Consider the following 14138-nt stretch of genomic DNA (forward strand, 5'->3'; position numbering starts at 1 on the left):
GATCTAAACTTCTGATCTAGAGGGATGTAATCTTTAAATCAGTGGCTTTCTAACTTTTCTGGACTGCATGCTTACACCAAGAAATACACGTGTGTCAGTATTTGTATATAGCTGAAACAAGTTTTAGGGACCAGTGTCTGTTCTTACACGTGGTGCGGTCAGATACATTGCTGTCTGTTCATTTAAAAAAGCTGCTGGTCAGGAGCCACCGAGTTTTTTCCAGCGTGCTGTTTGAGTGCTGCTGCCTTAAAAGCTCCTCATCCAGTGTTGTCCCAGATGGGCATTTGTAAAATTGGCTTCTTCTTGGTGGGGTGGGAGGTGGTTTCAGGGCGGTGTCGGGAGGGGTGAGGATCAGAATTCTAGTAGGTTCACTGGGGTTGAATTCAAGCTGTGTGCTTTCAAGCAGTTCATGTATGCCCTTATCCTCAGTTTCTTCATTTGTAAAGACAGGAACCATTAGGGGGTTGGAGGCCCAAGAATTAAGGGAAAAGCAAATATGTGACCTTCTCATGTTCTGTAAACGCAGTCCGTGCAGCCACAACTCACCTCTGCAAGAGCCAAGGCCAGCACCAAGTCACTGAGAGAGGGCGAATAACCCTTCTGGGTCCTTGCTTTTGGAGGGAGTGGCTGTGAAGGTTCATCCCCGTCACCAGAGGCCCTGCATTTTGGAACGAGGACTAGGTTCCAGCTCTTGTGTATATGGGTCCCAGCTGTCTAATGGTAGTGAAAATCCTGGTAGAAAGTGTGGGAGAGACTCCAGGAAGCTTCAGGCTGTCCATTTACGATGGAGGCCTCCATTACACTGAAGGAAAAGGAGCTTCCATGTCATGGTTTGGGGTGTGTATGAGAAGGAAGGGAATGTCAGTGGACACTGAGCCCATGGGGGCTGATTCTAAAATATCCGCACTTAATAGATTGTGTGGACCATCTTTGTACAGAAATGTAGTTGGCACAGATAAAAATGAAATATATGTAGATGGACCAAGAATATCTTATTCAGATGGCTGTCAGTCTGGGTATGTAAAAAAAAATCCTCCCCCTTCCTCTACCTCCCCCACCCTCCAGTTTTAAAAAGTTGAAAGAATTGTATAATGGACATCTGCATAGAGACTATCCAGATTCTTCTACATTGATATTTTACTAGATTTGCTTTACCGCACTCCTCCCTCCTCCTACCCATCAGTCCATTTTGTTTAATGATGCATTTGCAAAGTAAAGTATAGAAATCAGTTTATTTCAACCCCCAAATTTCAGTATGCACATTACTAAATAGATTTCGGTATTTGTTTTCTTTCTAATATAAAATTTACAGACAGTGAGATGACAGATTATAAGTATCATCGGATGAGTTGACAAATACATACAGATTTAGTATAGTGTATATATTTAATATAACCCCCATTAAGAGAGAGGACATTACCACCAGCCCAGAAAAGTTTCCTTGTGCCCCTTCCTAGGTGTTCCCTGTCCCTGACCACCAGCGGCAATCACTTTTAAATTTTCCATGTGTTTGAGTTTTGCCTGTTGAACAACTTTCCATAAATCTAGTTATACAGTATTTACTCTTTATGCAGGTCTTCATCTATCCATTATACTGTGGGCTTTAGCCAGGTTGGGTATACCAGTAGTTCGTTCCTTTCGGTTGCTGATTTCATGGTGTGTTTGGAAGCCTATATGAGGTGCCTATTGATGGACACCTGGGCTGTTTCCAGTCTTTGCCTATTAGAACTAAAGCTGCTACAGACAATTTTGCACAAGCCTCTTTGTGGACTCATGCCTTCATTTTCTTGGGTAAACAACTAGGAGTGGAATTTCTGGGTCATGAGGTTTGGCGTGTATTTTATTACAAGAAACTGCCAGGCTCTTTCCAAAGTGATTGAACCATTCCATTTTATACTTTACACTCCCACCAACAGTGCAAGAGTGCCCTTTGTTCTTTATCCTCACTGATATTTGTTGCCTGTACCCTTCCCCTACCTTCTTTTGATTTTTTTTTTTTTTTGCAGTGCGGAGTTGAGTAAAGCATTTGTTTGTATCTGTCAGGAACCCTGCCATCTCTGACCTCTTCGTAGGCAGCCCTGCCCTAAGGTGATGGTGGTGTCTGCCCCAGCCACAGTCCTGTCAGCGGGCATACCACATACATCACAGGGACCCATCTGGCTTTCAGAGGACAGAACAGTTCCATCCGAGGAGTAAACACAAGAATAATTGACACCATTTAATGAGCGATGTCTGTGCTGGGTGATTTACTTAAATAATCTGTTTTATTCCCCATGCAAACTCTCTAAGAGAGACATTCCAATTTAAAAATAAGGCAACTGAGGCCAAAGGAGGTGGGTGATTGCCAAGGTCGCACATGGCCAGTGAATGGCAGAGGTGAAGAGTTGAAGAGTTTAAGGATTTAAGCAGAGGGAGTCCTGAGTCCATGGCCAAAACATTCATAATTTACATCCACTCATGTTGCTGAACGAAAGTTTCTGGAACAAATTGGATTATCACCTTTTTAAATACATCAGAGATAGGGGTTGGCTTGGTACCATTAAAATAAGAAGCTCAAGTACAACCCAATTGAGAATCTGCTAATATTCCAGATGCAAGTTCCATTTTAGAAATAAACTTTCTTTGTGGTGTCTTTATCACCCTCTTGTCTCAACAAGATTGTTCAGATATAAAGATGCCTTGTAAGGCCCAGTGGGTTGAAGGCTTTGCTGTATTGATCATTGGATACTTTCCCACTTCCCTGAATTGTGAATTATTTTCACAGGTGAGTATATCTCCTGTCTAGCCAGACTGAAGTGCCGAGAGAGCAGGGGATGGTGATGACGATGATGATGATGATGACGGTGAGAGTGACAAACTGTAGACTTACTAAATGCCAACTGCCGTGCTTAGCACTGTCTTTGAGCAGTTTCATTTATTCTGACAGTGACCCAGTGGTAGGCACTATGAACCCCATTTTATAGAAAACTAGATTCGTTTGATAGGCAACTTGCCCCAAGTCCCATGGTGAGCAGATGGAAGGGCTTGATTTTAAGCCCGCCTGCTGAGGGTCAATGCCTGTGTGCTTAGCCGCACCGCTAGAGGTGCATCGTATGCTTCTCTGCCCCTGCTCCCTCCCTCTGCCCCCTGCTAGCACAATGCATTCATTCTTTGGCTAGTTTGGTTCCATAGAGTCCCCACCGAGGCTGGTCCTCTGTGGGGCAGCCTATGCTAAAACTGCCTTGTGCCCCACCTTCAAAGAGTGAAAATTGTCCTTGGGGAGATAAGGCTCACACAGATCAAATGATTACAGAATGGTACCCAGTCATATAACGTACGCACACAGTATGATAAAGAGAGACTAGGCTGCTGGTAGGTTGCACAGAGGCTAGTAAAACCTGAAAGGAGCCCTTATCTTGGTTGCTCAGCATTATATCAACACGCGTGCAGTGGAGACAGATTAATAGCCACCACACAAGCAAGTTAGTGGATTTATATGGCACCGACAATATAAACCAGAGATTGTATTGATAAGTGGTTTCCATATAGTAGTAGCTAGAGCTTATTAAACATTTATGTGTACCAGGCTTTGTGCCAAACCCCTTACACATTCATTGCATTGAATCTTGGCCAAACATTGTGTGTGTGTGCACGCGCGTGTACACATGTTGTGTGTTTGTGTCTCTGTGCCGTGGGGAGTGGAGGGCCGGTGCTGGCTAGAGAGGTCATTACTATCCCCTTTTAACAGATGATGAAACCTGACATTCCGAGTAATTTACCTGAAATTGTACAGCTAATACATAGTAAAGCAGGATTTGAGCTGCTGATCTACCTGCCTGAAAATCTGAACACACCCAACAGATTGAAACATGTTTTAATCCTTTGAAGAGTGGTTTCACATCTGTGGAGCAAATGTAACACTTCTGTGACTGGCACATATTTTGAGTTTAAGAAACAGTTCTTGAATAGCAAAACACCAGGATGGTGCTTTCCGATGGTGCTCTGGGAGCTTTGGGGGCACTTAACAACGTGTTAATTGTGCTCCAGCCGCCTTCTTTCAGTTGGAGCAGCTCTGTTTTTCTCTAGTTTTACGTTTTGGCATCTGGCATCCTATTGCTTAAAATGATTAGAAGACCAACGTCGTGGAAGATCCGATTACCCTGTTCCTTGACTGTACTAGACACCAGCATTAACTGTGATTTGATACCTTTAATGACATGGAGTTACTTTATTTCTGAGCTACTGAGTGGAGACCAGCATTGTATTCTAATGAAGTAGCTGGGATGTTGGATCTTAAAAAAAGGCCACCAGATGTGGTAGTGGCCGTGGTGGTTCCAGGTACATGGAGAATATGTGCCTCAAAACCTGTGTCTGCTAAAGGTAGTTTTGCTAGATTACCTGTCCAGGACCTGGAGATCTCTCCTTTTATTCCTCTTAATTGGAGTCCATCCCATATAATCTTAGAGCAGTCTCATGCGCTCTTGCAGTGTGCTAGCTAGCAGGCACTTGAAAACTAAAAGATAAACAAGGTCTCCAACCCAGAGCTACTCCAGGGAGGAAGATTGGAATGTTCAGTGCAGTCATCTGGGGCCCCTGGAAATGTTCCTGCTGTGGCAGGGCAGGCAGGAGCTAGTGCCCTTGGGGGCATTGAATTATTAAAGGACCACTTAGAAACTGATTGTGACAGTACGGATGTGTGTCTTTGACCTACCTCAAAGTTCAAGGCTGCATGCCTCTGGCATTAGGTGATAAGAGGTGATGTCCTTATGGTTGGATCTAACATGGCCCTGGGGTGACCAACCATCCTGGTGTGGTGTGCCTGGGAGTCTCTCAGTTTTAGCACTGAAAGTCCCATGTCGGTCTTGGGCAAACTGGGGTGGTTTACCACCATACATGGCCCTGGAACCCAGGGCTTCATCACTGCTTGGCCTGACTATCTTGCAGCGTCCTCCTCACCAGCGTCCCTGGCGCTAGACCTGTCGTCCACAGTGCTACTAAAGCCCTGTTGAAAACAAAGCTGACTCTGTGCTTCAAATCCAAGTCCTTGGCGTTGGCATTTGCTACATGCATGTAGCCGTGTTGTAGGAGTTCTACGCTGCGGTCACTCCTGATGTGCCATTCCCTGAACAGGCCATGAACTTCCACACCCTTACATATGTTCTTTTCCCTGTCTGGCAACTTTATACCATCATTCAGATCTGGCTAGAAGCCTTCCTTGTCCGAGCAAAACCAGTCATTCATTCCTTCTATCATGGACTCGCCCCTGTGCATTGAACTGCTTCCTTTCTCACCAGTCTGGTCAGGGACTGGGTCTGCATACAGCACCACATAGCCGAGAAGCTTTTAGTGCTAGGTTCAGTGCTCAGTGTGGAAATAGATGATTGCAGAATGAGAAGTATTTCATTGGCGGTCCTAGAATAGATTCTGTGACTCTTAAAATAGTGATTTTTGAAAACTTTTTTTAAGTAGTAGACCCTATTCCCAACTTTAAACAAAATGAAATCTTATGTGGAACCCCATTATCTAAGACAGTAACGGTAGGGGAAAGATTAAAATTGGAAGTGAGGAGGTGGGAGGTGAGGTTGTGCCTTAATTGGCCTTCCTTAACCCGCGAAGATCAGGCCTTGCCACCTGCACGGGTCCCCAGAACTCCGGGAACACTGAGTAAAAACCTCTTGTTCAAAAAGATGCTTCTAGAGCTTGTCCTGAAAAAGCCTGGGGGTGAGGGGGCCGGGCTCTGGCTCCAACCTTGAACAGGCAGGGTGCTGCCCCTTCTGAACATAGTTGCCTTTGACGAAGGGCTCTGCTGCTTCAAAATACAAACCCAAACCCAACCTGTTTGCAGGTCAGTCAGTCTCCGAGCACTGGTAGACACAGTGCTCCAAGTGCCTGATGGGAGGAACAGGTGGTGAGCTATTTTAATTAATGGCAAGTACCTAATGATTGAAAATAGATCCTGTTGGAAACTCCAACTGGCCCTTGCCTCTCCTACCTCAAAAATTGCCTGGACATTGCCAAGTGCAGGCCACTTATTCTTGCTTTATTAGCTATGCTGAAGTTACGGCCTGCTCAGACCCATCACTGATGTCTCATCAACTAACCTGATGGTGACTGTCATGTTCAGGCGGCTAGTCTAATGCCATTTTAGTCCTCCTCAGCCTGTCCCCGAGACAGGTGAGTTCCCAGGAGAAAATGAAACCCTTTTATCTTGCTGACCTTATGTATTTGATAAGAGCCTCACTGAAAGTGGGCAGAATGGTAGTCTAGGATGGGAAATGAGTCAGCAAACACACTCTGCCAGACGGAACAACTTGGATCTTAACTGTTGGGCAATTTGATGGAGGGTGGCACGACCTAATGCTCCTGTTGCCAGTTCTCTTAACCGTGGGCCGGCAGTGCTGCATTTGAGTCCTTGCTTTCTTGTAGAAGAGGGTTGGTACCCCTTCTCTTGTCTGGTTTTGGGGGGAATGCTTTTAATGAGGAGGACCTTTGGCAGAGAGGGCTTGGTGGAAAAAGAGGTCCTGTGTGATTGTGTGAGATGGCAATGATTTGTGGCTACCAAAAAGACTGTATCAACAAGCTTTAGAAGGTCCTGGGCTCCTGGGGAAGAAGGGCATGTCGCCTCCATCCAGTGGATGGGTGTCTGTCACCACCCACTCATGTCTGAGAGCACTTGGCCATCAAGTAGGCCTGGGGGAGGGAGGGACGGACTGCAGTTACTGATAAAGATAAGGGAGTCTTTCCTTTCTTTTTCACCACTTTATGGCTTATTTGCCTCATTCTGGATTCTGTGCCATGCCCTCCTCAGCTTCCAGGAACAAGACACATGGGTGTGGTGCAGTGGGACAGGCACCTGCTTTGGAGTCAGATGGACTTGTGTTCAAACCCAGAAGTCATTTACCCCTGTATGACCTTAAACCAAATGACTGAACTTCTAAACCACAGTGTCACTTCCTCTGCCACCCAGGCCAGCTTGGAGGCTGCTGGTGACTCTGGGCTTTATGCTCTTGGCATTGTTAATGAAGAATTCCTTATTTGAGGATTTACAACTTTCCCATGAGGAGCCTCCTTGCTCATGGCAGTAGAAAACTTTGCTGGAGAACCAGACCTGAATTTGAATCTTGGTTTCGATTACTGGACCTGAGTCTTTTTTTTTTTTTTTTTCCATCTGGAAAATTGGTATTATGATGCCCCATTGGGTTGCTGAAGATTGATGAGATAATGCTTATAAACAAAGTGACCATCACTTAACAAATGTTAGTTTTTCTTCCATTAAAAACACCTACGTGTTGGACCCACAATCAACTAAACCTCCCCCACACCTGCCTTTGTCTTTCCTTGTTTTATTACCACAGTAATCCAGATGCCTGTGATGAAGTCTGAACTCTGTCCCAGGGACAAGAGAGATGAAGACAGCATTCTGGGCTTCGTTTTCCAAAAAACGTCCTGTTAAAAAAACTAGAAAATGGGAGCTGGGGAATTAGCTCAAATGGTAGAGCTCCTGCCTAGCATGTGAGAGGTAGCCGGATGGATAGCCTGTATTCTCCATGGCTGAATTTTATGAAGGGAGGGGTCTGCCCATCTGGGCCAACTTACCCCAAAATGGCTGCTGTGCAGCAAGCAGGCAGCTGGGTGCCCCTAGTGGGGTGCCTACCTCGAGGAAGAGGTGGGGTGGGGGGGCTTAAACAAAAACAACAAAAAAGAAAATAGAAGATGAATTTGAAACTTCGTTTCCTTCATTTTAGCGTGGTGCTGGCCACATTCAGGAGGAATTGGGGAGAGTTAGGAAAGGTGGCAATCTCATATAATCTTTAGAATTTGTACAGACATAACATAAAACCCAGAAACCATAAATATTTTGACAACATAAAAATTAAATGTTTCTGCAGGGCAAAAATACCACAAATAAAGTGAAAAGACAGACATTTGACTGGAAAAAATAATTGTAAATATACAACCAATAAGACTATTTTCTTTAATATGCAAAGAGCTCTTTTAGGTTATTAAGAAAATAATGAATGTATTTTTTTTTTCTAAGGTTTTATTTGTCAGAGAGAGAGAGAGCGCAAGCAGGGAGCAGCAGGCAGAGGGAGCAGCAGACTGAGCCACCCAGGCGTCCCTGGATGTATTTTTTAAAAAGGCAAAAGATGTGACTAGGAAGTTCACAGAACGAGGAATTCAAAATACCAGTCAACAATTCAAAATGTGTAACCTTACACAATAGAAGGAAACCCAGTTTAAAAAACGAGGTGCCACTTTGACCAAGGAGGTTGGCAAAGATTAATTGCCACATAACACGAGACCTTGGTGAGAACCACTCAGCTGATGGTTTGTGTGGATATTGTTGAGAACTTTTAGGCATGAACTTTTAGGCAGTGTCTTCCAAATTATAAGCATACATTCTTAGAACCAGTGATTCCAACCCCTTTCTCTGAACGTGTCTGTTAACAGCCTCTGCTGTCTTTACAAAATAAATGTGCCTAAGGACACCCAAGAAACATTAATAATGATTACTTTTGGGCTGTGGAGAAGAAAAGAGAGATGTTTGCTTTTAATTTTTCCCACTTTTGTATTGTCTGAGCTTTTTAAGAAATCAGATGTTTGTATTTTAACTACTGTTAGAAAGTTAAATTGCTTTCCAGGCGTAGCAGCATGCTCAACAATGAAAGAGACCTTACCTCTGACCTGAAGGTCTCGTATTATAAATCGGTTGGTACTCAGACATTTTGTTTAACAAATGAACCATCAATGAGCAAATGCAATAGGAGATGTTTTCTTAATATGTTGCCTCAGCAGCCATAATCCAGCAGAATGAGCTCTCTGGAACTTACTGGGTCCTCTTGTCACATGGCTGTGCACTTTCTTGAGAAACCCAATGTAAGCACGTTTTCCTGCCCCAGAGCCTTGCTCGCACCTGTCCAGTTTGAGAGTCCTGGGCGGTAGATGTCATGCTCCTTCACACCCCATCACATACTCCCACGGCTGTCTGCCCTGGCCTTCTGGAATGTCCTGGAAGGTTCACAGTAGAGGTAGGACTTGCACCACTAGTAGGTGTAGGTGGGGATTGGAGGAACTACATGATCAAACAAAGGGGAATAGGAAGGGTGATGACAGTAGCCGTTTATTGACGACTTACTGTGAGCCTACGTATTCACACATAATATGTTCTGTGTTCCGTGTCAGCCTCATGACCTCTGTGAGAAGTCAGTATGATGGGCCGTGTTCTACAGGGGAGGTGACAGGCTCAGAGGGCACATAGGTAGTGAAGACACTGAGTTAGAGTTCAAATCAAAGCCTGTATGCCCATCACTGAAGGCCCAACTCTTTAGCCCTGCTCTGCAGAGGCCTCTCATGCACAGTGGGGGGTTGGGCACCAGGAGAACGGTCTGTCCACTGTCCCAAGGGGGGCTCACCTTCGGATTTAGCTCTAGGAGTCATGTTGCTGGGTCTGCCTCAGAGATACGAGACCCTGGAAGGAATCCAGCCCTAGGCTGTGGTAACTGGGATCCTGTGTGTTTGCAGAAGGGGGTGCCGGGGAGGAGGGATGCCGAGAGGAATGTCTGTTCCTGCGGAGTCTGAAAAGAAAGCAAGGGATGACATTCCTTCCTGGGAACGGAGGCCGGGCTGGCCTTGAATCATGACCCCCGTGGGCGCCGATTCAGCGCATTGCGTGCGTCCCGGGCTGCAGAGTGCTGATGCAGGCAGTTCGTCGTTGATTTTCCTTTTCATCCCCCATGACAACCACCACATAGCTTTTCCTGCAGTCTGGCTGGGTTCCCACTACCAGGGGAGGCTCAGAGCTGGAGTGCCTGGAAAAGTCGCCCATGGCCCCGAGAAGGGCAGAGCCACCCCCGGTGGGGCTGAGGTTGCCCCAGCGGTCGAACACCTGTAGCTGGTGGGGTCGGGAGGCTGTCCGGATGCCAGGGAGGGGACGGGAAATCAGCGCCCCTGAGGAGGAACCCTGAAGTCACTGGGGTAGATGCCAGTGGCTTTTCTTGGACAGGTTCCTTCAGTCCCCGCTGGTGAGAGTGATTGTGCTTTTCAGTCTGAGAGGTGGCCCCAACAGTGAGCCCAGAGGACGCCAGTGTGGGGACTGGGCCGTGTGTGGATGGCTGGATGGAACGTTTCTAGTACTTATGGGGTGTGTCCTAAGTTCTTGGCCCCGTGTTGGGTGGTTGAAGCACATTATCTCGTTTTCCCCCTCACAACAACCACCTGTGTTATGACGTTCCCATTTCAGAGGTGAGGCTGCCGAGCCTCAGGAACTTGCCATGGCCAAAACGTGGCCAGATACCTGACAAAGGGAGCGTGGGCTCCAGAGCCAGGCTGTGTGTTGCCACTACCAGACCGCGGTTGTGTGGCAGTGGGTTCCGCAGAACTTTGGTTGGATGATGCCCCCTCCCCAAGTTGCCCCTTTGACTGTAGAGGCTGGGGGTAGTGCCCTCAGGGAGCCGGGCGGAAGTGTTCTTCCTCAGGGCCGGACAGTTACTGCTGCTCAGTGGCTGGGCACAGAGCGGACCCTTGTTGGAGCATTTGGTCAAAGCGCTTCCCTGCCCCGCCGGTCCACGCTGCCTTACCTCAGTGGCCGCTCGCCCAGTGGGAAACGGGCTGAGTGTTGACAAACATGCCAATAAGTGAATTCCCCAGGAAATAACACCGTGTCCTTTGAGAAGGTGTGTGGCAGTTCCGTGGAAGACTGGAGGAGCTATTGCTGGTAGGGAGAGGCTGTGGAGGGGTGAGCCCACCTCCCCCAGCCCTTGCCGGCCCCGCCAGCCCCCAGCCCTGGCCTGGCCTCTCCGCCTTTTCAGCACTTTTATTCTGTGCCATACAATGGAGCATGTCCCTGCAGCCAGCTCTTTTATTGTCTAGAATCTGGATGTTTCCTGTCTACACTGCTTATTTCCTGAGGAGAAGGGACTGTGCCTTCCTGGTGACACCTGAAGATCTTGACCCACTTGTGCTGGTGGAGTCTCCCTGTCCCCCCTCCACCCCAGCTCTGGCCTGTCTGAGTGGAACAGCTGAGTGGCCTGACTCTTGTCTTGCATACCTTTGGGTCAGCATTCTCTCACATTCTAATAAGCCTGGGATCCTTTTGGGGGGCACCTGATTGGCTGGTTTGCTAGGCCTCTTAATTTATAGCTATTTGGACCCCATTCACTTCATCACATGACCCTCTTATCCTGCCGTAGGACATTGCCATCATTGCATGCAGACATTAAAAAGTAAATTTAGTATGGGGACCACAATTTGGTGGAAAGCCCAGAGGCCCACAGACCTGTAGCCGTGTGCTGGGTGTCCTGGGAGCATGAAGAACAAAACTGAGGCGTGGACTCCTGGGATAGGGCCTGGTGGGGCCCTTGAGCTTGATGGGGACTTGGCTAAAAACCCCTGAAGTAGTTGTTAGCTCTTGTGAGGGGGTGGGCACCCCATAATTGGATGTAAGACTGTGTCATTGTTTGTGTGAATTCTAAAAGTAATATAAAAAGTGCTTAGCCGGAAGAAAAAGAATCAGACCATACATAAATGTGTGTGATAAAAAGTAAGACCCACTGGCCACCCCATCACTGGGAGATGACCAGTGTTTATGGAGGGACTCATGGGTTTTAAGTCTTGGCCTCTGTGAGGATTTTACCTTTCCTGAACTCATAGCGGTGTCTCGTCCCTTTGCAGAACACGGAGAGTTTCTGGCTCTGGACCTCGGAGGGACAAACTTCCGTGTACTTCGGGTAAGAGTAACGGACAATGGGCTCCAGAAGGTGGAGATGGAGAACCAGATCTATGCCATCCCCGAGGACCTCATGCGGGGCAGCGGCACCCAGGTATGACCCTCCTGTCAGAGTGGCCACTGGGGCTCTGGGCCCCACAGGCACAGATGCTGCTCTTTCTCTGGTCTGGAGGGAGGAGACCCTGACTGAGGCTCAGATTTTCTGTCCTCTCCCTGCCTGGTGATTTTATTTATTTATATGACAGAGAGACAGCCAGCGAGAGAGGGAATACAAGCAGAGGAGTGGGAGAGGAAGAAGCAGGCTTCTAGCGGAGGAGCCCGATGTGGGACTCTATCCCGGAATGCCGGGATCACGCCCTGAGCCGAAGGCAGACGCTTAACGACTGCGCTACTCAGGCGCCCCTGGTGATCCCTTTCTATGCCTGGAGTTTGAGTGAGGCACCTCCATCAGGAGAGGTGCACACAGACCAGAGAGCGGGGAGCATGTGTGTGAGACCCCAGGGTCTGGATGGGCCGCAGTGGGTGGTGTTTTGATTGGCCCTGTCTTTTGAGGTCTGCTTGCACGGGCTGGTCATTGATGAAAGCCTGCCGGATCCACCCCACTGGACACCTGTGGTTGTGAGCAATGCCATTGAATAGCAAGTCGGAACACATGATTGTGGTTTGACACTTCCGCCTACCACTGTGATCATTCGACAGCCTTCCTTGTCTCACACTTGTTACCATAGCATCGTAGGGAGAAGGAATTCGGCCCTTTATCTTTGTGGTTATTTGCTCTTTCTCTTCTTGCCTGTCTAAAACAGAAGAGGTTTTGTGCACAGGGGTGGAAGCCTATTGAGAAAACATCAAAATTCATTTTTGGGGTGTCTGTCCCACCTGGTATGGCAGCAGGCACCGTGTGCTTCCTCATTGCCCCAAATCATGCTTAGTCACCCCATATCTGTGGCTTCTAGAGCGTCCATATGGTAAAAGGAGTGGATAGAGAAGAAATGTGAAATCCAAGGAAGAATCCTCTCAGTAATAGGCAAGAAAAAAGGGGAGAGGATGGAATTGCACTGTGATAATCTCCAGACATGTATTGAACTTCTCCTGTGCGTGCGACAATGGTTCTTGATGGGAATCAAAGTCCCGGCCTTGCCCCTCCTGGGCTTACAGCACAGCTGGACCACCCGGACACACAGCCCACCCCTCCCAGAAAGTAATACTTGTGTTGAAGTGGATGAGGGACCATCAAGAGGAGCTGACACATGATGATTTGTGTGACAGGCTGAGCAAAGGATATTGTATGCATTTCTTCTTCTTATCCTCACACAGGCCCTGTGAGGCTGAGTGCTTCTGTTAATCTCACTTTATAGATGTCGAATTGGGTTTTGAAAGGCTGAGTGAATGACTTGGCCTTAGATCATAGGGGTGGGAAGGGCCAGAGTCACAGCACAAAGCCAGATTGATGTGTTTGCACAATTCTCGGCGTCTCCGTCCACTTGGTAGGCTGTGTGGTGTGGTCCCTGTGAGTGGTACTTCCTGGCATTAGGCAACACGGTGATCCTGGATCCCAACTACCTGCCCTTGCTTCCAGAGTGGTAGGCACTCCCTGAAGGGGCTGGTGCTCTGGCACACGTGAAGTCCTGTGGGGCAGGCCTTTTGGGGGCTCTCCCTCTCAAGAGTTCCCCCAGGAGAGCCGTCCTACAGAGGGGACTCTTCCTGCAACCACACCAGAAGTATCTGGCCGGTTGGTGGGTGATTGCCACCGGTCCAGCATGTTCTCTGCTCTTGGGTATCCAGGGAGACAGGTCTCCCCTTTCAGCTGCTCTGCAAAAACTTTCCTTGGGATGTTCTTCCAGCTCCTTCTTCAGCTGCTTCTCAGTCCATGGGTAGGGGTCCCTGAGGACATTCCCGGATGATGGCACTGCTGTGGGGATGACTGTCTGCTTGCGTGCTGGCTAGTCCCGCTGATTTTCTCTCCAGCATGTATTCAGTAAAAGAGCGAGTAGAGGACGCGAAATCCAGTAAGATGCCCAGTGTGGTCACCTCTTAGGCCTTAGGGTTTGGAAGGGGTGGAGCCTTCTTACTCCTGGTGTACTGTTCTTCCCACCATACTGGGCCCCCTCTCCAGAAGGAAATTTCAGACCCCGAGGAGAACGTGTGGGGGAGAGACTGCTGTTAGACTCTTTATTTGTCCCTGGGGACAGTGCTGAGGGTACACCTGCTTTCCTTGTTTTCATGCTGGGGTTGAACAAGGGAGGTGAAATCCCTGAGACTGTGGGATTTTAGCTCTCTGGGGTGGTCACCTAGCTCCAGTATCCATAAACAATGTTTTAGTCCAAATTAAAAAAAAAAAAAAAAATGAGACCCACCTGGAAGAAACGATAAAGTTATTGTGATGTTTTAAAAGTTTTGAATAAATGCAAAAGTGCTATATAAAAATGAATGAAAG

The 14138-nt window shown here is 47.7% G+C and overlaps 1 protein-coding gene across 1 annotated transcript in view; it reads left to right on the forward strand.

Annotated features, from left to right (window-relative positions):
- HK2 (hexokinase 2) overlaps positions 1 to 14138 on the forward strand; it is a 61060-nt gene that overhangs the window by 22410 nt on the left and 24512 nt on the right. Inside the window, exon 3 of the mRNA XM_026482059.4 lies at positions 11650 to 11798. Coding sequence (XP_026337844.1) covers positions 11650 to 11798 — 149 coding nt within the window. The remainder of the gene's footprint in view (positions 1 to 11649; positions 11799 to 14138) is intronic.

The sequence above is a fragment of the Ursus arctos genome, unplaced genomic scaffold (assembly GCF_023065955.2).
Source record: "Ursus arctos isolate Adak ecotype North America unplaced genomic scaffold, UrsArc2.0 scaffold_8, whole genome shotgun sequence".
Lineage (NCBI taxonomy): Eukaryota > Metazoa > Chordata > Mammalia > Carnivora > Ursidae > Ursus > Ursus arctos.